We start from the raw sequence: 26,537 nt of genomic DNA on the forward strand, positions 1-26,537 counted from the left end.
GAGCGCTTTCCTTGCCTCTCCCTCTCCCCAGTCGGGAGGGTGACCTGGAGAGATGCTCCCCCTGTGCCCAGCTTACCCGCTCCTGCGCACGCAGCAGCCCCTGCAGGCACCCCTCTCCTCTGGAGGCAGTGCACCTTCCTGCCCTGGCTTCACGTCTTGGTTTGTGACGAGCTGCCTTGGGTGGGCTTGGAGAAGCAGCTGGGACTGTGGGGACGGGGGTGCTGGTACCCCCAGCCTCGCGGGGACGTTGCGGGGAGACCTCCTGCCTCTTGGCTGGCCCTGTGGGGAGCCCTCGCGTACCCGTGGTTCACTGTACCTTTTTGCTGTCGTCCTCCTCCCATCCCTTGCTGAGAAGTGGAAGGTTTGTCACTGACACGGAGGATTTTCTCATGGGGTGGTTGAAGCTGATGTGCCTTAGTGCTCCCCAAGGTCACTGGAAAGTGAATCTGCAGCTTGTTAAAGGCAGCTGTTCTTGTGTCTCTTGTGAAGGCGTCCTAAAGGATTACCTGCGAGAGCTACCCTCTCCCCTGATAACCAAGCAGCTCTATGAAGCAGTGTTAGATGCCATGGTGAAAAACCCCTTGAAAATAACAGCAAACGGTTGTGAGAATGACCCGAGTGACTCTGAGCACGCAGCAGCCCTTTTGGATTGCCTGCCAGATGTTGAGAAGGTGAGCAGTGTTAGCAGGTTCAAGTTAACTGCATGCTTCAGAAAATAAAGGAACATTTTCACACTGGATATAAAATGTGTCAAAATGTGTACACCTGTTTTCTGACTTGATGGTCCACTTGGATTTTTGATGCCTCACGTCTTTGAAAATACTTCCATGCTGTGATTAATTGGAGGGTCTGCATTGCTGGGTTTATTCTAGTTTGCATTTTATATTGTCTCTCTAAAACTGAATGAAAAGCTGTGATCACTACTTTTACATTGTTAGATCAAAGATTATTCCCATGTGGTGTCCTGCTCCATTTCTGTGGAGCTCTCTGATCTGTATATCATAATTACATGGGCAAATGTGTTCCTCTTTCCTAAGCATGTGCAATAAAGCCTTCGCTTCCCATACTGTGCAGTGTAATAGCACTGTGTGGCATTACCTGCCCAATTCACCTCTGTAGAAAACCACAGTTAGCCTATGGGAGAGAGTAAGTGGCCTGCACGGTACCTGGAAGTTACCTGGAAGCTTGTTCTGATCCTGAGGTCATATTGAGGGTTTCTTTATTTTCTAATGTACCTGGATCATCTGTACTCCTTCTGCGGTTTCTCTCCCCTCCCTGATGACCCCTTTCTACTGTGAGAAAACTCATCTATGTAAAAGCATGATCAGGTAAGAAACAAGCTGAATTTTACCAGAAAGTCTGTCTTAACTAGTCTGCTCTGTGATAGTCTAATACAGCTTTTCTAATTCAGCACTTGGATGTTCTATTGATGGGTGTTGGTAGAAAAACCATAGCTATCAGCCTTGATCTTATCCCTCTAGAGCAGTGATGGTAGGATGTCAACACCACCTTTGTCTAGTGTTTTGTTTCCTGAGCAGTATGTTGTTCTTTTAGGCTACCCTGAAGATGCTGTTGGATCACCTGAAACTGGTGGCTTCTTACCATGAAGTAAATAAGATGACGTGCCAGAATTTAGCTGTATGTTTTGGGCCTGTGTTACTGAGCCAGAGGCAGGAGACCACGAACCATAACAACAGAGTTTTCACGGACTCAGAAGAGCTTGCTAGTGCCCTGGACTTCAAAAAACACATAGAGGTTCTTCACTATTTACTCCAGCTGTGGCCAGGTACTGTTTCATGAATCTGGTCAAGGGAAAATGTCAAACCATTGCTGTATGTTTTTACTGTGTGACAGTGTACATTAAGTCACAGGATAACTGAGCAGCGTTGGAATTCTTAAAACACAAGGGACTATGGTGTCACCTATTAATCTAAAGAAATCATGACAATTTCATAATCTACTCTTTGTATTCAGTTACTTTGTTTAATGGGAAGTTTGTTGTTTTATTGCTTTCTTACTAGATGGCAGAGTCTGAGTATGATGTAAGAAATGGCGAAGAGTGCTTTATGTGAGTAAAGACACTAGAAAAAAACAAACCCAGTGACAATAAGGTTTCCACATCTGAATTAGGGGGTTTTGGGATGTGTTGGGTTCTTTGTTTGTTTTTTTCTTGTTGTTTTTTTTTTTTTTTCTTTCTGCTCCCCTTCTTTGACCATTCAGGATTATCTGTGTATTGAATTCATTAGTTGTTTGGTTTCTGAGGTAGCCGAAAGGTTACTTTATTTCTGCCCTTGTAATTTGGCCAAGTTGGGAACATCCTTACAGTAAGAGCTGTGCAACTTCTAGTCGTTTTTGCAGAGCTTTGCGTAAGGAAAAATATTTTAAAACCAAAACACAACAAAAAACCCAAACCAAAACACCCTAGGTACCTTTTAGCTCCCACTTCCAAACTTAAGAGATCATATGCTTTCGCACAATTCTCAGTAAGAAGGGAGGTAAAATTTTGATCTTCCTAATAAACTACCAAAAGGTAGCGAAGCTAACTATTTCTGCTAAGATCTGCCTTTCAAGTGGGGAATGATTGCATGCTGTTCACATTTCCCCTGGTATTTTGAGAGGCATAAGCCAGTGGAAATAGTCAGGATGACATCTGGAGCCCTGGGTTTCAGTCCACAGTGAATTCCTGTGCCTTGCTACTGCTGCTGAACCACAGCCTTCTCTTGTGCAAGCACTGCCCGAAGTCAGGAGCAGACGAAGGTATTGTAGCTTTTCAGTTAAACGGAGAGTTTGAGGATAATACTGTGAAACAACTTAACATTGGATCTGATGGGTTTAGTTTTGTTTTCAGATAGTCTTTGGCCAAGCAATTGTTGAAAGCTACCTAACCATGCAGAAGGTGGGTCTGTTGTGTGGTGCTGTTGTATATTGCTTTTTCATAGTGGTCTGGCTAATGGTGTGGAGAACTGCTCTGTTTGGTAACCTGAATAATTTAATGTCCACTTCTTGAATTCAAGCAGTGCAAACCCTTTAATTCTAGAGGCTAAGAGAAGATTCAGCTTATCTAAACAGTTTCTTAATTGTTTCCTTTTAGAACACAATAATTGCTCTTGGGGAACTGCTGAATTTTTGCACCAATTGAAACATGCAATGGAATTAGTTAACCTAAATGAATAATATATCTGATCGCGTTTGTTTTTAAAATGTGGAGGGTCACAAAGGGCCTCACGTGGCAATACTGAATTACAGATGCTGTGGCTGCATTTGAGCCACGCAGGTGGACTCTGCTGCTCTGTGTTCAGAACACAAAATATTCCCCAACTCATTTAAAGAGTATTTGGGAAAAGACTTTTTTTTTTTTTTTTTTTTTTTTTTTGGTCACCAGCCCCCCATTGCAAACACTATAAAGAGAAATTGGAATTCCCAGCTAGGTGGTTCTTGAAGCATTTTATTCTGGAGGGCTCAGGAAGGGCTCCTGACATGTAATCATGAGTTGGCAAAGACCTGTATCTGGCAGATTCTATACAATAATTTAAAAAAAAAAAAAAAAAGTGTCTGGATTTGTCATCTATTCCTAGACATGAGGTATAAATGAATGTGTGCTAGCAGACAAAGTGCAGGATAGGCACGTGAATGTGTAGTCTTTGTCTTAGTAGTTCATAATCAAACTGTGTAAGATGTATGATCTTGCTGTTAATTAAAGGGGGTTTTATGATTACAAAAAAATATAGGAATCTACACTGTATTGTTGTTATGCAGGTCATCTTAAACAGTCTTAGCCAGTAATACTTGTTAGGTTCTTACCTAGAGATTTATTTTAAATTTTAAGGTGGGTTTTGGGGGGGCTCTTTTTTGTTTTGTTTTATTATTTATTTTAATTATGAGAGAAAGAATTTTGGGGGAAGGCTTAATCATTTCTTGGATAAAACTATGACACATCAGGGCAAGTGAAGCAAATGTAAAAGAAGAGTTCACTGTAATCTCACTTGACAAGCAGAGTGTAATTGCCAGGTTTGTGAATAGCCTGCTGAGGTCTTTCAAGTCCTCAAATGTTTCTTATGGTATATCAGATACTGATTAGTATAAAGAATATTCTGGGTAAGACAGTGATTTCAGCCACCGTGGGCGGCTACTTCATTGCTCTTACAACAGTTTCCGCCCCAAGGAGTACCGCTAGGCTCCTTCCTACTGCCGCAGACCTCCTTGGCGAGAGCCACTGCGGATCAGGGTGGGTTGCTGCTGCGTGGGCTGTGGCAGCGATAGCAGTCGGCGAGCCCCCGCGCCTGCCTTTATCTCTTAACAATGGGAAAGATGAGTTTGGGGAAAAAAGTCAATGCAGACAACTAACGTACTGAAGAGAAAAAAAACCCTAACAAATATAGTCTCAGTTGTGTTGTCAAATTTTTTCCCCTCACTTAAGTCTGATTTAGAATAGTTTGCTTGCATTAGATGTTGCTGGCCCCTCTGCCCTGACTTTCAGCTGAGCGGGTGAGTTGCTTTCCAGCAGCTCAGGCGCAGGTGCTGAAAGGATGGCACTGGCTGGGCAGCTTGAAGAGTTGCTTGTGGACGATGCAAATGGCAGTTCTTTGTACATTTTTCCCATATTCTGCTGACCTGATGGTGGCCGTGGCCTGGGGTCACCTCCTGTGACAGCTGACCCTGCGGCTATAACAAGTACATGCTGACCACGTGCTGGGTCAACACTGCTGCAAAGCTGCTGGCTGTTGGCTTTGCTTGCTGCAGCCTCACAGAAATCTTCTCTGTCAGAAAATAAGAGGAGAGTTAGTTTGACAAATGGTACAGCTTCATGATGGGCTTGAGGCGATTGAGGACGCTTCTGCTCCTCTGTCAGCTGCTGCTGGGCAGCCCCAAAGCTGCTGACCACCAAAGATGAAAAGAAGCTTTCAGTCAGGTCAGTGAGCCTGCACAGGAGAGGTGGGGAAACGTGGGTGAAGGAAGAGGGAGACCAAGAGCTGTTTGGGCAGCAAACACTGTGCAGGAGCTAATCACGAAGCCCTGGGGATGGCTTATGGCATGGCTGCTGCGGGAAACAAAAGCAGGTGGATGCAGCTCTGCCCGCAGGAGTGTGCATTGCTGTAAAGGGGGCAGGAGTAGGGTAAGTAGAGTTTTCCTTCACCTTGAAGAGAAGGCTGAATGCTGTCCCTTGGCTTGCCAGAAGCGTGCGGGACATTGTGCTAAGAGGGTGGTAAAACATGAATGCAGAGATGTAAGCAGGCAAACACCATACAGTGGGAACAGAACAGTTGGACCTGACGGAAGGTTTGCAGTCTGGTCCCTTACACTTAATCTTCTGTAGATTGGGACAGCTTGATAATCAACATGTTGTGCAATACTTCAATTTCCGTATTTTTCCAACTGAAAACAAATAGTCCTTGTTCGGTTAGACCATGTAATACCAGCAAGTTATTGTTAACCCATGGCCCTTCGTCTTAATGGAGCATAGTCTAAACAGAAGGGCTTTTGTTATAGTAAGGGCAGCAGGGGGAAAAGCAGTGATAGTTATTGCATGTTACTGTGCAAGATGTAAAGTAAGACTAAAATCCCCTGGAGAGACCTGCAATGCGGACCCACAAAGAGAAGTACTGGGCACATCTCGGGTCTGAGCCTTTGTGCTTGTGTGTGAGGAGTCTGACGAGGAGTGGGCGAGATTGTGAACTGCATGGGTTTGTGTGCGCCGTGTTTTCAATGGTGACTGGGAATAGAAAGTCTCCGCTGCTGATTACAAGAGGTAATGGTCTGTATAAAACCAAAAGAAGCTTTGCAGCTCAGGTGCTTAATAGGCACAGGTCAGTAAAAATATTTGTGCTGTTTACTGTAGGAAGCCGGTAACAGTGGAGGAGACTGTTAGTAACTTATGCCGTATAATCGTGAGCTCAGGTAACACTGCCATCAAACCTGTTTGAGTGTACGTCTGACATGGGGTTGTGGCTGCTTAGAAAAATTAATGCAAATGAGCTTCTTTAATAGCGCAGAACATTAGGGCAAAAGAGAAGCGCAAGAGTTCAACTCTTGGTGTGTCTTCAGCTTCTCTAGGTGTTTCTCAGCGGTGGTATTTTTGTTGTGTTTTAACCTCTTTTGCTGTGCCTGCTTTCTGTTACTCCTTTAGCCTGGACGAAGCGTGTGAGCTGAGCTGTTTGCTTTTCTTTGACCCAGAGCCGGGTGGTGATTTAACTCATGCAGTGAATCTAATCGGTGCTCTGGGAGTTTCTATTTTTAGATAGGCTTCTCCGTTGCAATTTGAATCTGGCATGAATCTTCAAAACTGAGCTTTTACAGTAGTTTTTCTAATTATTTTACATCAAACAGTGGCAGAAAATGTAATAGTGGAATGTGCTGGCTGTAAGCTTGCATGTATTCATGCATGCTGTTAGCGTGTGACATCGAGGGAGGACAGTGGGCATCTGTCACAGACTTCTCTTGTTGCAGCATGGATTCAGTCCTGACTGGTTTAACTTCTCTCTTCTAGTACATCACTTGCCTGCCAAAGAGCCAGCACACCTGAATGCATTTCCTGAGCACCCATCCTCCCTGAATTACCTGAGACCCAAGAGGCAGAGACCTCAGATGCTGAATCTGAGCGGTACCGAGATGTCTGGGGTACTCAGACCAAGGCCAGCAGGTCTAGACAGCCCGTCGAGCAACCGCTACGCTGGAGACTGGAGTAGTTGTGGGGAGAACTACTTCTTAAACCCAAAAGACTGCCTGAGTGAAGCAGACTACGATGATGTCCCTTCAGAAGATACGGAGAGCGGGGATGACAGCAGCAAAGCTGAGGAGTTGGATGCCCCGCTAAGATACCCGCAGCCCATCCCCAGAGAGCACACGTTTCAGAGCTATTTGACAATGCAAGCAATAGACTCCGCGGTGGATCACAGAGCAAACCTCAAAGACCTGCAGGAAAGTATTGATACTCTGATAGGAAACCTGGAAAGGGAACTCAACAAAAACAAACTAAATATGAGTTATTAAATCCTGTCCCACACACCGCCGCCTCCTTGTGCCTCCATGCCTCTCGTCGGGCTTCCCACAGCCGTGTGAGGAGTGACGGTGCCCCTGAACACCTTGGGGTAAGGCCATGGCCCACCTTGTGTTAACAAATTTTAAGCCATTCCGTTATGTTTCTGCCTTTTTGTTAGAAGAAGGTGTTGGCCTGATTCGGGTGCTGGAGACAAGCTTAGAGACCATGAGGTGATTCCACGTAGTGGCATTTCTCCCTAAAAAGACTATGCACTTAGGTGGTTTGGGCAGTAGCTGGCAGAAGATAAAGCAACATCTCTGCTGTCAGTGGCAGAACTCCTCACTCCTGAAATCCTGACTCCGGTACAGATGTTCCTCTTGGAAGAGGATGAAAGCTGCTTGGCCTGAGTTTTGCAGCATGGACTTCATATAGACTTGTTCTACTATATATGCAATGGCTGCTATGAAAAATGCTTTTTATATATATATATAAAAAATTTATATATAAAGTTTTAATTGTACAAATATTAACGTATTCCTGTATTAACCCTTTTCAGTAATTATTTAAACGAGCAAAAATTAAATATTTTTCTAACCTTGTTTGTATATATCTATGTATAAATGTGCATGTGTCTGTAGCCACCTTTGGAAAAGAGAAGTCTCTCAGAATTATGAAACGAACCCATTTCTTGGAAGATGTGTTCAGTGATGCCAGGATGACATTACCCCTTGGGTAACACTGCATTTGATTTATGCGCAGAAACATGGCCAGAGAGAAGGCCGGGTGAATGATTAATATAAATGACCTTGTGTGTTGCAGGGACATCAGTTCGCAGGTGTTGACTATTAACTCACTCTCACACCCCACCCACCCCCATCTTTTTTTCTTTCTTTTTTTTTTTCTCCCTCCACTCCTCTCCATGTTTTTTCATCTGTAAAGAAGGTCTGGATGGTACTTACTTTAAAAAAAAATACTTCTGGTTTGTCCTTGTAACTTATTACTTTATTCTTGACGTTTTAATACTTCTTTATTCTCTGGTTTCATGTATTTTTTGTTAAGGTACCTTTAAGGCCTTAAGACCATTAAGGTCTGGCTGCTGGTAGTTAGACGTGTTTGAGCCCTCTCTGAAGGGCTGTGGCTCTGGCAATGCAAGACTCAAATTCTGCAGAAAGGAAGTTACTTTTTTCTCTGAGTCTTTTAGTTAAATTAATCTCCCAAAAATGGAAACCTAAGTTGTTACCTGGGGTTGAATGGGTTGAGTGATGTTACTCCTGGGGAATTTGGGTGGGATTGCAGTTCACTGTGACTCTATTAGATTCAGCTATCCTCCATCCTTTTGGATCATCTTTTATCATTAGTAATTTATGGCAAGTAATTAGAAACACATTCTTGGTTTAAAAACCATTACCAAAGCACATACAGATGTTTTGATAGTCCCTCTAACCAAAAGGAGATATGGTGTCATTCCTTGTCCTTCACAGGTCACCCCCAGTGAGGAAGGGGAGGTTGGGGCAGGTGGGGGCTAGAGAGTTATGTGTTTTGAGAGGTCAAACACCGAATTGCTGTCAGCTGGCAGGGTAGAACTTAATTCTTTTCATCTTTTTGGTACAATGTTGGCATCCTGCCATGGCTTTCCGTTCACCCTGTGGGTAAGTGCTTTTCTGCTAACCCATACTTCCTTATATTGCTTAATTGAAGAGTTATTTATTTACAGTAGCAAAGAATTAAGAATTGCTATGGCAAACTTCACCCCTCTGTTCTAAGGAATTATTTTAGCATGGTTTCAGATGGTTTATCCAATCTCATTAATTTATTTTTTATAAGTGTTAAAAGATGCAAAACAATTATTGCAATATAATGATAATGTATGAAAATGTAAATTTAACCTGAAGCATTTATCAATAAATCGATGTATTTTTTTAAACTTTTATACCTACAGAATGTGCATACTTTTTAAACTATAAATTTAAATTCTAAATAAAATTTGAATTAAGAACAAAATTTGACTAAGCCTAGTTAGTGATTATTTAAATCTGTCTAAGCTGATGCCATCCATTTGCACTGGCTGCACATGTGAATTAATTCCATAAAGACATTTAGCTTTTCAGAAGATGTTTTGTTCTGTTGTCATTTCTAGATTGACCCAACATTTCGGCTATATAATTAAAAAAAAAACCAAAACACAAAAAAACCACCAAACCACTACTCAGTTTAAATCCAAAAGGGATAATATTCTAGGAAGCTGTCAAACCAGTGTTGTGGCAGCATTTCTTCTATTGCAGGACGCTGATGCTTTTGAACATAACCTGGCTTCTGCACTGGGTGTGTAGATGTATTGGCACTAGTTGAAAGATGTTTGCATTTAAAGTTATTTGATAAATTATATATTAAGTTTGCATTTTTTATAATAATCTAGATGTTGTAAGTGAGCACCTTTTGAGTAAGTGTAAGCTTTTTCTACAGGAGGGTTCTGTAACTCAGTGCAGCGGTGCGCTGCACTTTAATATTTTAACTTTACAACAGGGAAAATTAATGACTTGATAAACTGTATTAATGTTACTCTAATAAGCTAATTAAAATATAGTAAAGTATTGGTATTTTTCAAATGAAACATTTGCTGTTAATCTAGTTATAACAATGAGAAATCCTCTTTTAATGAGACATTTCCCAAGTGGTATTTTTGTTATATGTTGTCCCTTATATGTACTTACAGATTATTATATTTCATATAATCATTTATATAATCTGGTCAAGTGTATCCTTCTTATGATTGTTACAGATTCTTAAGAGACAGCATTAGCATGGGAATTACCCTAATCTAGAAACACTAAATTGGGAGATTAAAGCAACGTGCTTCTACCAAAGTAGTATTGAATGTTTTTTATACAAAAGAGCAGCCTCGGGCTGTGTGTGGTTTGCAGGGTAGAGCTCCTGTCAAACCCCGTGGGCACAGCCAGGAGCTTCTCCTGCTGTACTAACCTTTGTTGTTGTCTGCTTGGTGTAACTCAGTGTGCCATCAGGAGCAGTTCCTATTCTGCAGGGGCTCTTACTGCTCCTAGCAGAGGTTAAAAGCAGAGGGCAGAGCCTGCAGTTGAGTTCAGAAAGCAGGTGTCCTTGGAGTGTATGGACTTCCTTCAGATGTGACCTCTGCTTCCCAGGTAAAGAAAATGGATGCAGATGCTCTTACAGAAACAGTTCCAAGACTTGCACCAAAATCGCATACAGGTTGTTATGCCCAAGTATGGGGCAGTGCTGGCCGTGTGCTGGGCTGGGTAGCAACCAAGAATCGTAGTTTGTAGTCCCCAGGGAAAAGCAGAAATGCATCGGTAGGTCTGTGCAACTCTTTGCTGCCCTGTGTTAAGGCCATGATACACTTAGGTGGGTTCAGGAATGGACTAGTCCCATTTGTAGAGTTCTAATCCGTTGCTGTTTGTTTAAACAGGATTGTCCAGATGCTGCCTGGGCTGTGTGGAGTAGAGGGATTGGCAGCATGGCCTTGGGCTGGCTTAAGCTGCTGGGGACCTACAATGCCAGAAACTTCAGATCTTTAGATCTGTCTTTTCCAAATGCATAATGTCTGTGTATGTTCATTAACGCACCAGGCAAGAAATGTAGCTGCAGCTATTCAGACATGTTCTAAAAATAGAGGGAAGCGTCTCCAACAGAAGTAGATATTCAGGGTTTTTGCAGAATAAATCTATAAATCTGATAAGCCAGAGACACATCTGGTATTTCAGCTGCCAGATCTTAACCCCTTCAGCTTCCTCCCCATCCCAAGGTGTAGGGTTTTCTTAACAGTAAAAATGTATTTTGATGTAAGAATTCTTTATCTCAAATTCTGGAGCTAGCAACAGTTCAAAGATGGTTATTTCGGGTGTGGGAGGACTGGTGTTACAGTTTAGTGTAACTATGATGCATTTGTTTTAAAATGTTATCCTACACAATGAATTAACTGTTCTCATTCCGTTTGACTTTTTGAGAGCCAGGCCGGAAACACTATAATTTGTCTTAACAACAAAATTTCCTAGGCAAAATTAACCTGTGGAACAGTCTGCCATGAGGTAATGCAAAGCTGACCCTACAGGTATTTGAATGTCTAGGACTGCATTAGAGAGGATAAAAGATTGTAATAGGATGTATAATCTCATGCCTCTGGTGTTATTTGGGAACAGAGTTGAGGAGGAAAATGGCTCTCAGGAAGGCTCTTCCCCTTCCATTGGGGGATTCCTGCAGCTCCCCAGACTACTTTGCTCTGGGGATGTAGGGGGGCTGATCAGCAGAGCCCTGATCTGCTGCCTCCTTGTCCTGTTAGGAAAACCCAGCTGAAATCTGACTGTCTTCTGGAATACTTTCTTAATCAAAACTTTCAAGAGTGTCTCTGTGGTGGGGAACAAGGCTCACGTTGAGGCTCCTGCCTCTTCTGGGCTGTAGTGACAGAGCTACAGTGGAGGGGAGATGGTTGGGCTTTCCAGGTAAGCCATGATCATATGGTTGACTTCAACGTGTACGTAGTTTGCAGCTCTGTTAATCAAAAATCTGTGGAAGGTGATCTGAGGTGGTGTTCCAGCAAAGTCCAGGCCTGATAACAGAGAGCTGAGCTTTTTAATTAGTCAGTTGTGGGATATCTACATTATCTGTGTGGAGCAGGCTGTTAGTTAAATATTGATTTAGCAGAGGAGCTGTGTTCTCTTCCTGTTTGACCTCTGACTGCAAACACTGCTGCAGGTGGTAGGGACATGCTTGTTGAGTTTTCCTTGGTTTTAATTTAGAGGTAGTTTAATATGAGGGGCAAGGAATATTAATATAATATTTAAACTTCAAACTAACAAACAAAAGACTATTTTTCAAACCAAGTTCTATCTAGTGGTGCCAGACCTCTCTCAAGTCTGACCAAAGTCCAGTCAACATGGTAAAAGTACGTGATGGGGAGATCCTGGCTGTAGAAAATTGAAGGGGCATCTTTTTATCACTGCCTAAAACCAATTTGCAATGTTTATTTCAGGACACAGGAGGCTCACACTGCTCCTGTTTCGTATTTGGCTACACTTTACTCTGATGAAGCAGAGCACTGGGGCTGGCTATCACTTGTCAGCCGAAGATCCTCTCTGCAAATCCCCGGTGTGTCAGTCGTCTTTTGTGCTTTATTGTCTACTGTGACCATATGGACATTTGTTTGACAGGAGTCTGTGACCCTCAAACAGTTTGGTGAGTCATGGAAAGAGTGAACTCACCCGTATAGAGTTTAATCTGTCCTCCTCTAATAGATTTAATTTCTGCTTGACAGGCTCTGCTCAGTTATGTGGTGTCTGACCAGGCTATTGAAACCGAGCAACCAGCAGAACACTGCTTAAAGAGTCATCTCTGTGGATGGAGGATGAACATTAATATTCATGAGCTGTTACTCATTTACACTGGTAAATATTAAAACTTCTGTGTAACACTGTTCAATCTCTCTCAAGAATAGTTGTCTTTTGACAGGAATACACCCACTCAACAGCCACAGTGTGCTTGGTAAAAGCTGTTCTAAATAATACTGATTTCTTCAAGGGAACAATGTATTTTAATGGCTTTAGTTTTCTGTTTGTAAGCATTTGCCAGGCTTAAGTAACAATCAGTTTCTAATCTGATGATGGCAAGTAAAAGTGGTTCAGCCTGCAAAGTTTGAAGGGTTTGTGAATAGTGTGGTCAGATCTATGCTTTCGGTTCACCAGCCCCTGAAATTTGTTTAGTAATTTATATCGTCCTCCCTTAGCATATCAACGTATGGATTCAGCAGAGGTGCAAGGGGCTCCCCTATCATTTAAGTGTAGTAAGTAATAGATAAAAGACTTTATAGCATGGTGAATATTTGTTGTGGCTGCATTTAAGGGAACAGAACCAGGTTGCTATTGTTGAGGGAGCATTGATGTTGACTGCATAAGCAGTAACATTATATGATGCCTTTTGAGTGTTGCAGCAATCTTCTTGGGATAGATCCTCTTGTAGCAGTGATGGCCTCCTGTCTTCCCTGCTGTAATCCAGGTGACTGCACATGCTATTTTGGAAGACAGTTGGTTGTAGAAGTTGTAGTGGGTAAACCTAGCTAATGAAAAAATCATCTTTACTGTAAAAAATACCTTTGTTCCTATACTTTATGAGCTGCAGTGGCTCACTGATTTGTAAGAGCAATTCAGGGTCTGGTTTTGATCCTTAAATCCCCTAGGTGAGAGTGGAGCTTTTGCATGAGGAATTGTTCCTTCCATCTCCTGTGTTACTGTGATTGTTGTGGTCATCTGAGGTACCTGTGTACCTGCATGCCTCCCCTTCTCCCTTCAACGGCAGCTTGGGGACGTGGGGCTGCACAAGTCTTGGGTGAGCATTCTCTGCTCTGGAGTGTTTTCTGTCACCATACCTCCAGAACAGGAAATGTTCTGCACATCTCAAAAAAACAAAACGAAAAAACCCAAACCTACTGTTTTCAAGAGAGGTGAATACTTTGGGGATGAGGGAGGAGATGCTTGCTGGAGCTGAGTAGCAGAATTTGGATGGCCTATGTGAATCTAACTACTAGAGTAGAATGGCTTCCCCTCTGGTGGGAGCAGGCGGATGTAGATTGGAAGGGTGAATACTGGAACATTGGTTTGACCGGCTGAGTGGTGTTTAAGATTTTTACAGCTTATAGAGTCCTGACAGACACAGAACTTTGAAAACTATTATTTAAACAGATAGAATATTCATTATAACTGTATTAATGAAAGATAGTGGGGGAAGTGTGCCCAAAATAGTTGTTCTCTAACCACATTGTGAGTAAATAAATGTATAAAGTTCATGAAACAATAATCTCTAACTACAAGATGCTTTATTTCTGAAGCTAAACATGTTCTGCTGAAATAGTGGTCCTTCAATAAAAACCTCGCTGGTTTTAAAGGTGATAATGGGCACTAAGCATCTGATGAGGAAAGTATTTCTTGTCCTTTACTAGTCCTAAATCCATTAGCATCTGCTTCTCCACGTTCAGAAACACAGTATAGTCTGTATTTTCTTGCTCTTCCATCTCTTTGTGCTCCTCTGTCTCTTGTTTTCTGTAGTCATACTCTGAAGGAAAAACACATACCAGGCAATAATGCACTTTTAAGCTTTGAAACCTGTATGCGACCCCACTGTTTTCTAGTGGATAGTATCAGTGCTATCACAAATTAATGAAAATAGGCATCACCTAGGCCTACATTAACTGGATTGTCGTTTCCTTGGCTGATTAGCTGGTATTATCAAACCATTTACCAAAGAATGGATAGGCAAATCCTTGCATGAAAAAAGCATGGAAGGCTGGAGTCTCTCCTCCCTTGAAGGAGCAATGTTTATAGGGAAGTTGCCAAAATGTAACTTTGTGAAGGAGCAACTGATGTAAAAAGAAAAGCAAATTCATAGTTGTTAAATGTCCATAGGCTCTAATGCTTTTGCAGGAGTTTCACTTGACGAAAAGCTGAACTCACATGAACAAGGACCATCTATTCTACTACTAAGAATTGTAAATATGAAATAAGAATCTGCTAAGATAATCTGATTATGTCCATCCTGATTTTTGAAAATACTATGGGAAACCCTGCCTAGCAAAACAGGTGCATTTTAAAGATCCAAAGAAATGGAGGAAGTTTTCTTAATTCCAAGTGTAACATACCGTTTTCTCCCTCTGTGCCTCCAGCTCCATTTCGGTTCTGTTTTGGCTTGAAACTCTTGATACTCTTGAAACTCTTGTTCACAATACTTGAGATACTTGACTTCTCTTTCCAAATAATCAAGTACATCAGCATGCTGTTAACACAGTGACAAACAAGGGTCTTTACATGCCCAAAGACACAGAATTATTGCTGATGATCTGAATGGTATTAGTTTATCTATATTGGGAATATAGATATCTCTCTTTATCCAAATAATTTTCAGCAAAACAATATACACATGTGGATTGAAACCAGTTGATTTTGGATACAAATACGCATGGGGTTAAATAATTTTTATTACACTGACTCCGAGTAGGTCATCCTTCAGGAATCTGCACTGAAATAACTAAACCAGTTTTAGGTTAGTGATTTCACTAAATCAGTTCAGATCCTCACTGACCCAACTTTAGGCACAAAGAAACCATAAAATACCATACTTCAGTATTACACTATGCATTTATCTGGGATTCTGTGTTTTAGTTTTCATTAGTCTCTTCAACAACTTAGTATTTTTCAGTGAATACTTGAGTTAGGATGAACGTAATCTAAGTATTAGTGACTGCTCCTGGGTTAATAATTCTGTGCCCTAAATAGTGTAGTCACAAATCACATGTAATTTGGGCAGAAGCAATGTGTTTACTCATGTTATAGCACTTAGCTCCTACCTTGCTTCAGGGAAGTTCCTTTTACTAAAATGAGACTGCTGATCTGGTGTTATATTGCTACATACCGTAGCTCTGTACACAGCAAACCATTATGGGATGTTTATAAACTATTTAAGTGCATACATAAACTTAACTTAAAACTGGGATAGGATGGGAAGAATATTTTGTAATGTAAAAATAACAGACTAGGCAGTAGGTAAGACTGCCAGACTGGATGAGATGAAAACACTAGCTTGATCTTTGGCTGGGAGGTGGGGGAAAAGAAAACTGAGAATGATGTAGAAATAAAGAGAAATTAAAACTGTTTCCATTGTTCCCATGGTCCTTTGGTACAGATAGTCCTTATTTCAAAAAACAATGAATGAGTGGTAATGTTAGTAACAGTTTGCAAAATGTGCTTTTACTAAGCTAGAACCAGCTACTAAGCTGTGTAAATCAAAGTACCAAATTTACAGGAAAAATATTGATGCAAATGTAGACAAGAATGTGTAAAGAAGGAAACTCAGTGTCTTTACATTACTATGCACTATATAGCATTGCTTTAATGCGTGAAACCAGGTGTCATTTTATGCATGAGGCAAAAAATGAACCCTTTACTGTGTTTTCATGTAGCCATGTTGGAGCAGTGGAATTCTGCCAGCTGTCACCCAGGTTTCCTTTAGGTGCCTCCTATCTAAGCTCTGTGCAAAGTCAGTTTTGCACCTCCAAAGTGATCTTTGGAGAATATGGCCGTACTGATCTCAAATTAATTGCCATCCATTTGAAGGCAAGTTTTTCCAGGCAGGCCTGTTTCTTTGTTGGAATTTTCAGGATAAAGCGTCACGAGATTAGTAAAAATTCTTACTGACCTCATTCCTCGAAGGGTGACTTAGTGTCTGACAGATTTCCAAAACATGCAGTACTCCAAGATCATCAGAAACAGCTAAAAAATGCTGCTTTGCTGAAAGATATTTGACAAAAAACATATAAGCAATCTGAATTCCAACAGTAACACATACCTCCACCCAAACAGGAGCTACAGAGTATTCATTTTTTGTTGTGGTCTTCTTGGTTTATTGCTCACTGCAGCAAAAAGGCAGCCTTACTGCTCTCTTATTTTCTTAACAAATGAAATTCCCTTTAAAGTTCAAACTATTTTTTTTTTCCTTGTAATTAAATTAAATGTTTTCAGTTGCTTTATGCTGTGGTAGTACGCTTAGAACTGATGTATGCATTTTGTGTTTAAACAGCACAGTGTTAAATCAGTGGAAGTATGTACTTAGAGAAGATCGTCTGTAACAAGATTAGTGTGCCTTGGAGTCATGGGGCATTTTGCAAACAGGGTGGCACAGTAAAGTGCAATCACTGTCAACATACATGAGGCAGTCCAGGGGCTGATGAAAGTGATCATTGATTCAGAGATGTTCTGGAAATGAGATGGCTCATGAGTTTTCTTCAGTAAGTCCCAAATATCTATATTTCCGTCGTCTCTGCCAATGAAGAAAACTCCTGGTCTTGTTAAGGACCAGTGTCCCGCAGTGTTTCTTCCTGCAGAGCAGCTTGACTGAAGGATTGGTCCATTCTTAATTTGTTTGAAAACAAATAACAGATAGACCCAATAATCAAACAGTACTATCCATTCACTGCTTCAAATCTCCTATCATTTAAGAACATTGACAATTGAAATGATCCTATTACAAAAATTATATCAATGGCAAAATTAGTATCACTTTCTGCAGATAGAGTAGAATTGTGGGGAAGTAAAAAACCTGGTATCTCACTTCCAGTCTATTAAGGTAATCTGTCTATCTGCTGTTAAAACCCGTGGTCTTGAGATTTTGCCAGGGGCAGCTAATCTGGATTCCTACATGAGAGGAACTGTAAAAACCCCCACATTTCTTTGTCTTCAGATGATGAAAAGACTGCATCCTAAATATGAGTTCTTCAGACCTCTTTAGCACACATTGCCTTTATTCTCCGGTTTCCCTAGCAGCAGAAATAATTTCTTGAGAAGCTACAGTGTTTACAAGGTTGGAATTGAAGAAGGTCACTTCATTTTTTTTTTTTTTTTTCTGTAAAAGGCAAGTTTACAAAGCTATTTCTAAAATAGTTTTCTGATGTGAAGACAAAGGAAAAGCTTTTCTTATACCCAATTTATTTCTAAACTATGAAGCTTTGTGACTTACATTTCTGAAAATACAGATTCTGAGGCTGTTATAGTTCTGTCTTGGATATCTATCAATTATGTTACAGCTGTGTTAAAGTAACTTACTGTAACGCCTTCTTTCCAAATGGCAAAATTCCGGCCTCCAACACTTAGAATGATGTCTTTAATAAATGGAGATCTCTGGAGAGTGTTGATAGTTTCTGTGTGGATGGTGTCTTTCTGTGTGTGCTTCTGAACTAATGGAATGAAAAAGGCAGTTACTTGTAACTAGTGCATTAGTGATCATCCTCACAATGGGAGTTACGCAAAGGGAAACAAGAGTGCAGGATCCAGCACAGGCTTCAAAGATATAGGCCTCATTTTTTTGCTCACATGGTATAGGAATCAGAATTGCTGCAAATCTAGTTACTTCCATGATTTGTGCCAATTAGGTACATAGTGATGCACCTGTGATATTGGAGAGGGTTTTTGCTATTCTGTCATGACAGCTAAACTGCTTGCACTTTTGAGGGTGTACTGCTAAATCCTAGTGTCATCAGTGAGATAGACTACTATAGCAGATGAGCAAGAACCTTAAAAAGGCAGAGTATAGGTGCAAATATTTTAAAGTTAGCAATATATTAAGGTTTAAACAGGTATTGAGAAACTTGAACTTACTAACTGGTTTTGCTGAGTCACTATCAATTTCCATTTTCCAGTCAGAATAAATGATTTCTCCATCCTGCAATGCCAGAAAAATCAAGTAAATGCTAATGTTAGAGCTTGGTGGTTTATATCAGTGACTCGTTTTTAAGCTGTGATTGCTTAATTATAACCATCATTAAATATGTTCTGAGTAAATTAAAACCTAAATTTGCAGCCAATGACTGAAAAAAACACTAAAATTTTGGATCACCATTTTTTAGTTAGGTATTGCCAAAACTGCTTTACTTACCATCATGTATGTAGTGAGTCCTTCCTGCAGAATGAGGTGCTTGGTTTTTACAGTTCATGCTTTGCTCCACTATTTGAGGAAAGTGTGACTGGAAGCAAAAAGGTGGCTAGAAGCCAAATTTTCATTTCCATATGAACTCAAAACTGGGAAAGATTTGGGAATTTTAGATACATGGGGTAGGTAGAGGGCTATGAATAGGTGGGAATTCCTAAAGTAGAAATAAGTTGTGGGGGAAACGGTAGTATAAACATTTTCACCTGACATTTGCAACAACTCTAAAAAAATACTACTCATCTTATGGGTTCTGGAATAAGGAAATACTGTTTGGTTCCTGATAGCAGGTAGTTAAGTTCAACATATTTTGGAAATGTCTTCTAATTCTGCCTTTGAAGTCAGGGTTCATAGTCTACCAAATATTGGGGTTTTATTATTATTTTAAGCGTGAAGCAAAATGAATTAAGATGGGAATAAAATGTGGCATGTCCAGAAAAATCCTTTTAGTTAACACCTAAAGAAAACATGCAAGTCCAAACATTTGTGAAAACTCTTTCATTGAATTGTTCAGTCTTTTGGATATCTTGGATTAACATTTTCATTAGTAATCTATTATTTCCACTTACTTCAGTTCCAACAAAAAAGTCGGTGGAGATATTCTGTAGGACTTTCAGATTTTTGCTTGAAGAAGTACCCATCTCTGTATATGGGCTCTCTTTGGTGGGTACTTCTAGTGTGTTCAGAGATTGCACCTTCTCTGGGAAGCAATATGGATACATCTATTCATTATACACTGGAATTTATCAGACCAAGCAAATCCTTTGTCTTATAAAGGTAGTTCATGGATAAGGGGAATTTCAAGAGGAGACATGAAGAAAGACTGCCAAGTAAAGCAGCAGTTCTGTAGGTTAACTGTTTCCTGGTGGAATCTCCCTGTTGCTGCAGCTGCTCCGAAGTCAGTGCTTCCCATACCCGGACAACTACTTAGGATAGCACCATTCTGTTCTTCATCAGTTTTACACAGCATCAGTGTCTCCATGGGAACTGCCCGTATACATCCCCCTTAGCTGCTGCAACCAGGAGCTAACGTTTCTGCTCCAGGGAGCGGCACAACCTGTCTCCTGCAGTATGTGCTGTGACAGTGTGCACCAGAGCACCTATGCCACAGCGGCTCAATTGCCTGAAAGGCATTTTCTGGCATGGTTTGCAGTCACTCTCTCAGGTAGTCCAACTCTTGTGCTACCTGTGTGTCAGCTTGCCAGCTTTACAGAGGGATTAGTAGTGTGTCCCTACCACAAAGTACCATAATAAGAACTGATCTACTATGGAATGTGAAGTGCTAACTTCACGCTCTGTAGTGAAGAGTGACACTGTTATCCAAAGCACTGCAGAAATACCTACAACATATACTGTTACTCCAGGATTATTTTTCGAGAAATAGTATTCTGTAAGGGCTGAAAAGGACATACTGTTTCAGAGATAAAGAGACTGGGTGGGGGACTTGCATGGGCTATTAAGTGAAACCTGGCAGAGTTACTGTGGATACAGAACTGCTCTTTTTGTATTCAATACATGTACGTATCTTTGTAGTCAATACATGTATGTCACACTTTGAATACCAGTATATTTAAGAAACCCTTTTCCCCAGATGCATTTAGCTATATGTTTTGTTGCTCAGCTTTCATTATGTATATACTGAAATATAAGCTTATTAAAAACATTTTACCCAATAAGGTGTAATAAAAATATTACCTGAGGTTTTGTAATGATAATGCAGTTCCCCTAAACTAATTCTGACGGGTCCATACTCTGTGTTGATGTCACTTTCGCACAAGTTTATCTGTTCAGAAAAAATGCATTTGGTAACTCATTTTGTCAGATCTTTAAGGTACAAGACTAAATGACTTTCTGCTGTAATGGAACAGGTCTTTTCAGTTTGCAGTGTGTTTGTAATACTCCATGAAGAGTATTTGCTGCCTCATATGCAAGCACAGAGAAAATGCAAACCTGTGGTTTCTCTTGTGTTATCCTTTCCCTGTAAGGATTTTGCCATATTTCTAGAAAAAAAAACCAGCTCTAGTGGTCATGCTTGTTCAACAACTGTACCAGCTACAGCTATTCTGAGCAGCACAGATCAGCAGGTCCAAAATCTGCCCCCCCCCGATTATTTTCAGCCTCACTTTTTTCACAAACTGCTATGACCATTTTAATCAGACTGACTGCTGGGTTGCCAGTAATTATGGTTCTGCTGACCATGACCATGTTTCACAGTTTGGGACCCACTGAGATAGCACAGCGGTTGAAAAGGCTGACAGGAACTTAAACTATTAATACAACTACTTTTGCACCTACTGCTGTTTTTAAGAGGCAGTCGTGCTGTTTCTTGTGAGTTAGCTTTTCAAAATGCATTTTACTGAAGTTTCAGAGGAATGTTGAAGTCTTTCATCTCAAAGTCAGAACGAAATTCACACGGAAGTCACAATTTGCTGGAAAAATCAGAGTTGGGAAGCAAAAGAATACATTCCTCTGGAGTTCTGGCCTTATCTACAGTTTGGCTTGATCCTTCTGTTATATATTTGTGTACAGTACCTTTATGAGAGGTTTCCAGCAGAGATCTAGATGCTTAAAAGTATCTGGAACATCAGGGGGCATATCAAAAATTTCCCCCTCTCTTACTTTCTCAGACGAAAGTTGTTCAGGAAGTTTGGTGGCTGGAATATTCCAAAATAATACTGAGCTGCAAAATGATTGTATAATGTTATTCCTTGTTTTTGTTTCAAAGTCAGATGCTGTTTTCCCCACACGTTTTAAAGTTGCCTTTTTTTAGCCTTTCATCTTCAAACTTTACGTAGCAATAGAGACTCTGAAAATCAGACAAATGCTAAATACTTAATTGCTTCTTTTGTAAATGATGGCATATATTCCTTTATTCACCATTTCATCAGTTGTTCACTATACCAAAGCAGCTAGATAGCATTCATACAGCTTGCTTATGGGGAGTTACTGGGTAAAGTTACTGGCACTACCTGGGTGAAATTTCTGGAGGCTGAGAGAACTGGACAGAATTCTGTAGCGGGTGATCTTAGTAATCCAAATAGAACTTCATTCCCAATTCTTGTGTGTACCAATTTATTTGCTGACATTCAAGGCAAATTGTCCCACTTACTTGAATCTGTCATCTTATTGGAGTTTTCAGCCCTCCGATTGTTCCTGCTGCTCTACTCTGGACATTCATTCACAGATATGATAGAGACAATGATAATTTTCCTCATTGCTGACATCTCTTCCCCTTTTCTAGCAGGAGTTGCTCAGGGACCTGTGCTCTTCAAGGATGACATTACAGTGACTTACCTGCTCTTACTTTACGTGAATACTTTTAATTTGGAGCCCTGGTGTGCGAGTAGTTTAAATTATTTCTTCCATGTGCATTACTTGCATTACACTGCAAACTTATTAACAACTGTATTTGCAATCGTTCTTCTAACTTAATTCTTTGAAGTCTTCTCTATATTTGATTAGGGAAAATGACTTCGTATCACGACAAAATTTTGCTCTCTCCAACCCTCCTTTTGATGTAACTAGCAAATATATGATTGAACCCAGCCATGTAGCCTTGAAGCCTTAAGCCTTTTGCCATCATGAAAGCTAAACACTTATTTCCACTTTTTGCATTCTGCCCCCTTGCCAGTCTTTCACATGGGGTATCTGGTCATAACCATCATGACTATTAAGTCCACAAAACAGGAGATTCACACAGAGTAATTTTGCCTAGCTAGTGTACAAGTTTAAGTGTAGTTTAGAGTATTTTTATGGCCTCAAAATCTTTAACAGCTTTTTGTGCAAGTCACATAATCAATGTAAGTGTGGGGGTGTTGTTCTCCAGGCCAATGCATGTGTGATCAACACTCTTCTTAAGGTATACACAGAATATAAATGTATACATGTGAGGTTTTTCAGTTAATGAACCCTTAATGCCGTTACTGTAAAGGGCTTAACTGGCCAAGAACTTGATGTGCTTGTCTTCTCCATACAGAGTTTCAGCTATTCAGGATAGGCTGATAGGAATCCAGAAGTGTGCTAGTTAAATCATGGAGTATGCTCCATAAAGCTTTCCAAAGGAAACTGGAAGATGTCTTGTAGAGTATGTATTGTATATACCAGTCAGGGGAGCAGGTTACAAGCTGCACACGAGTTTCAGCTCTCTTATCAAAAGTAGCAGCCATTTGGTTGTCCTAAAAATAACAGTAATAATAATTTCAGGGGGAGAAGATAATGAGAGACAAAAATTATACTCTGCTAAGTACTTCAACACATAAAATGGACTTCTAGAAATTAAGTCACTGTTTCTGCTTAGGTAAGGTTTGAAAATCAGGACTTATTAACTTGTAGTTATAAAGTCAAGCTATTTTACAAATGTACTTCAAGTGAGCTGATACCAGCTTTGCCTGCTAAACACCTAAAATTCTGAATTAAATCAGCAGGATAAATACTTGCTGGCACCACTGCAAGTAAGGCCCTCCTTAGGTTGCCATGTTTAACTTTTTTTAATCCAGCTTAATCAAAGAGCAAATCATTGAGAAATTTATCTGGAACAGTTAAGTGGAGTGGGAGTGATATCTCTTTGACAGGTTTACACCATGGGTCATATCGCTGAAATTATCTTGGCTAGACCACACTGTGGGATGGTAGTGGTGCCTTCAAATATTAATTATTAACAGTTTAGTTTGTGTATGGTGGGGTTCTTCAGGTTTTATAGTACTTATCATTTACCAAGTAGTCATTGTTTTATACCAAATTTATTTTAATTTATTCAGAAAAATAAAGGAAGGGTATTGGGGGGGGAAACAAGTGATTATAGGCTATGCCCTGATGAAATATAATTTCCGGTATATGCAAAACATATATACTCTGGCTAAAACTGTACTTATCAACCACATGGCAAAGTTTCAGCTATACTTTTTTTTTTTAGGCTAAATCCTACTCGTATTTTCATTCATGAGTTGCCTACCTGGAGTCAAAATAGTATTCTCAAAACTGTGCAAAGCTGAATTAGGTTCTGGATATAACTTTGAACACTTTTTCATTGATATGTAATAATCAACTGCTGATTTTAGAAACTGTGCCATAAAAACTGCAATGCTGTGCAAAGGCCAACACACATTCCATGTTTATATAATAAAAAGTATGTCCCAGTACATTGCTAAATATTGACAAAATGATTCCTTTGTCAGTGTTATTTATCAAGCATGGGTTTCCTGTATCTGTTATCCCAGATAAACATGAAAATAGCTTTCTGAGCCTAAACCTTGGCGAAAAAACCTCACCCAGACAACAAAGGCCACAACAGCGTTCTGCTATCCAATCGCTTCTTCATGTTTTACATTGGTATGAATTACTATCCATGGGTACTACTGTAGCATAATTTACTAATGAACAGTTGTATCAGCTTTCTTTTTGTGATACATGTGCACCCTTTTCCTCACTCTTCTGGTAATGTTGCTAAGGACTGCTGTATGTATGAAGTTCCTCATGGGTCAGTATTGGGACTGGCGCCATTTAACGTCTTTGTCAGCGACATGGATAGTGGGATTGAGTGCACCTTCAGCAAGTTTGCTAACGACACCAAGCTGTGTGGTGCGGTTGACACGCTGGAGGGAAGGGATGCCGTCCAGAGGGACCTTGACAGGCTTGAGAGGTGGGCCCATGCGAATGAAGTTCAACAAGGCCAAGTACAAGGTCCTGCACATGGGTTGGGGCAATCCCAAGCACAAATACAGGCTGGGTGATGAGTGGATTGAGAGCAGCCCTGTGGAGAAGGACCTGGGGCTATTAGTGGATGAAAACCTGGATATGAGCCAGCAATGGGCACTCGCAGCCCAGAAAGCCAATCACATTCCAGGTTGCATCAAAAAAAGTGTGGCTAGCAGGTTGAGGGAGGTGATTCTCTTCTACTCTGCTCTTGTGAGACCCCACCTGGAGTACTGTGTTCAGCTCTGGGGCCCCCAGCTTAAGAAAGACATGGAGCGGGTCCAGAGGAGGGCCACAAAGATGATCAGGGGGCTGGAGCACCTCTCATATGAGGACAGGCTGAGACAGTTGAGGTTGTTTAGCCTTGAGAAGAGAAGGCTCTAGGGAGACCTTATAGCAGCCTTCTGGTACCTAAAGGGGGCCTACAGAAAAGATGGCAACGGACTCTTTAACAGGGAGTGTAGTGATAGGAAGAGGGGTAATGGTTTTAAACTGAAAGAGGGTAGATTTAGATTAGATATTAGAAAAAAAGTCTCTACTGTGAGGGTGATGAGGCACTAGAACACGTTGCCCAGAGAAGTTGTGGATGCCCCATCCCTGGAAGTGTCCAAGGCCAGGTTGGATGGGGCTTTGAGCAACCTGGTCTAGTGGAAGGTGTCCCTGCCTGTGGCAGGGGGGTTGGAACTAGATGGTCTTTAAGGTCCCTTCCAAGCCAAACCATTCTATGATGCTGTGATTAATTTGCATAAACTCTTATTTGAGGTGGGTTTTTTTTGTTCTTCCAAAGAGCTCAGTTTTTCTTCCTCTTGACCTCCATTTGATTTTGCATTTGACTACATTTGCACTTCAAATTAATTTGGGCAACATTTGCAGTACTTTGATAGTAAATGAGCATCCAATACTCCTGTAGTAGTGTTGGATCCTTTAATTGTACTATGTACCCTAAGTACTACAGAGCTTTAAAACCATCACAGAAAATATAAGTTTTGAGTACTCAGGCAGCACCTAGAAGAATTAAGGTAACTACAGTAACACCATTCTTGGGTGCCTAGATATTTAGGTAATTGAAATTATTTCTCTGAATTCTTGGTGGCAGGCTAGATTGCTTGTAGTCGAAATTCAACATATTTTAGATATGGAAGGTTTATTATAATTTTGAATTACAATTTTCAGTAAAGCTACAGAATTTTTATCCAGTGTGAGCAGATTCTTTTCAGATTGAGAGCACAGCACAGTTGTAAAGCACAATGAACAGGACAAGTGGCACCAGATTATCTAATATTTAGAAAATGCAGTGAGAAATAATGAAGGTTATTGCAAATAATTGAATCTTTAATATTTTATCTTGAGTTTACACTATGATTTCTGAGGTAGTATATTAGGAAAACAATAAAAAGAAGAAAAGTGAATTTTAAAACTCACCTCAAAATAATCTGGCAGCCAATGTATATCTGTTACTGGTTTTTTATGACTATACTGTATGGAAGAGACTGCACAGTATCTCACTAGGGTTGGCTCTGTGCTACTCTGCTGGACTTGCATAAGTGATTCCTAGAAATGTTTTAAAAAGAGATATCTTAGTGTATTTCCAAAATACAATAGCAGACCTGTCAAAGAAAAAAGGTTACTTTACATACTGTTAATGCTGCTTCACATATTTCAGATCGGTTTATAGAACTTTTTAGGGGTCTAACACCTTCCCTTTAGAAAAAAATAGAAAACATCAAAACAGGCTGTTGGATATGAAGCTCTAAAAAGAATTGTGACATGCCTTTACAGTTGCACACACATCCACTTACGTTACTAGTTCCTCCTTTGCTCTTAGGTCTCTCTTCTGCTTACCCCCTTTATAGTCTCCTTCCACTGAAATCTGCTTCTCACCTTCCAAGCTACCTTTTTCTGTCCGTAAACTTCCAGAATAATTTTCAGTATTACATTCATGAACAAATGCTACATGTATTTGATAGGCTTCATAAGGCAAGAGTTGAGTATATGTTGGTGGCTATTAAAGAACAGTCTTATTGAAGCCTAGGTCTGCACAAAATGCAGTGAAGCTATTAAGCTGGACTAATCAGGTATAAATTATATTGTGATAACAGGTTTATTTCATGAACTCATCAGGTTTCTTATCCTTTCTAGTCTCTTATTACAAAGATTATTTATTTCTCTGTTTTGCGTCAGGATACCTTCACCCATTTTTCCCCCCAGACGTATAGATGTACTGCAATGTATTTAGAATGGAAGTATTCACCGTGTTAACAGCTGTTATCTTGATTCCATCAGCAACAGTTTTTGCATTTTGCAGCTTTTCTTCATGTTGAGAAATATCCCATAGTACAACCTACAATGAGAAATGAGTGTATTATGAATTATTTCA

At 40.4% G+C, this 26,537-nt stretch overlaps 2 protein-coding genes across 12 annotated transcripts in view; one reads left to right on the forward strand and one right to left on the reverse strand.

Annotated features, from left to right (window-relative positions):
* The window catches only part of SYDE2 (synapse defective Rho GTPase homolog 2), a 30,893-nt gene extending 21,059 nt beyond the window's left edge, over window positions 1–9,834 (forward strand). Inside the window, exons 5-10 of one of the 9 annotated variants that reach the window (XR_012652064.1) lie at window positions 490–671; window positions 1,555–1,786; window positions 2,022–2,757; window positions 2,849–2,896; window positions 5,837–5,895; window positions 6,485–6,621. Coding sequence is in view for 4 of the 9 variants with exons in the window: in XM_075039100.1 (XP_074895201.1) it covers window positions 490–671; window positions 1,555–1,786; window positions 6,485–6,987 (917 nt within the window). In the remaining 5 variants the exon portion in view is untranslated. Of the gene's footprint in view, window positions 1–489; window positions 672–1,554; window positions 1,787–2,021 lie in introns of all 9 variants that reach the window. The other 8 variants (XR_012652063.1, XR_012652065.1, XR_012652062.1 and 5 more) reach the window with 8 other exon arrangements.
* Window positions 9,835–12,515: 2,681 nt separating this feature from the next.
* The window catches only part of DNAI3 (dynein axonemal intermediate chain 3), a 32,621-nt gene continuing 18,599 nt past the window's right edge, over window positions 12,516–26,537 (reverse strand). For 2 of the 3 annotated variants that reach the window (XM_075039106.1, XM_075039105.1), the window contains 12 exons: window positions 26,412–26,501; window positions 25,583–25,711; window positions 22,571–22,644; window positions 21,002–21,149; window positions 20,165–20,252; window positions 19,039–19,169; window positions 18,142–18,205; window positions 17,590–17,720; window positions 16,695–16,899; window positions 16,187–16,278; window positions 14,634–14,767; window positions 12,516–14,050 (listed from right to left, as the gene is read on the reverse strand). In XM_075039106.1, the coding sequence (XP_074895207.1) occupies window positions 14,044–14,050; window positions 14,634–14,767; window positions 16,187–16,278; window positions 16,695–16,899; window positions 17,590–17,720; window positions 18,142–18,205; window positions 19,039–19,169; window positions 20,165–20,252; window positions 21,002–21,149; window positions 22,571–22,644; window positions 25,583–25,711; window positions 26,412–26,501 (1,293 nt within the window). In that variant the 3' untranslated portion in view covers window positions 12,516–14,043. The remainder of the gene's footprint in view (window positions 14,051–14,633; window positions 14,768–16,186; window positions 16,279–16,694; window positions 16,900–17,589; window positions 17,721–18,141; window positions 18,206–19,038; window positions 19,170–20,164; window positions 20,253–21,001; window positions 21,150–22,570; window positions 22,645–25,582; window positions 25,712–26,411; window positions 26,502–26,537) is intronic. The other variant, XR_012652066.1, reaches the window with a different exon arrangement.

This window comes from Buteo buteo, chromosome 10 (assembly GCF_964188355.1).
Source record: "Buteo buteo chromosome 10, bButBut1.hap1.1, whole genome shotgun sequence".
NCBI classification, from domain to species: domain Eukaryota; kingdom Metazoa; phylum Chordata; class Aves; order Accipitriformes; family Accipitridae; genus Buteo; species Buteo buteo.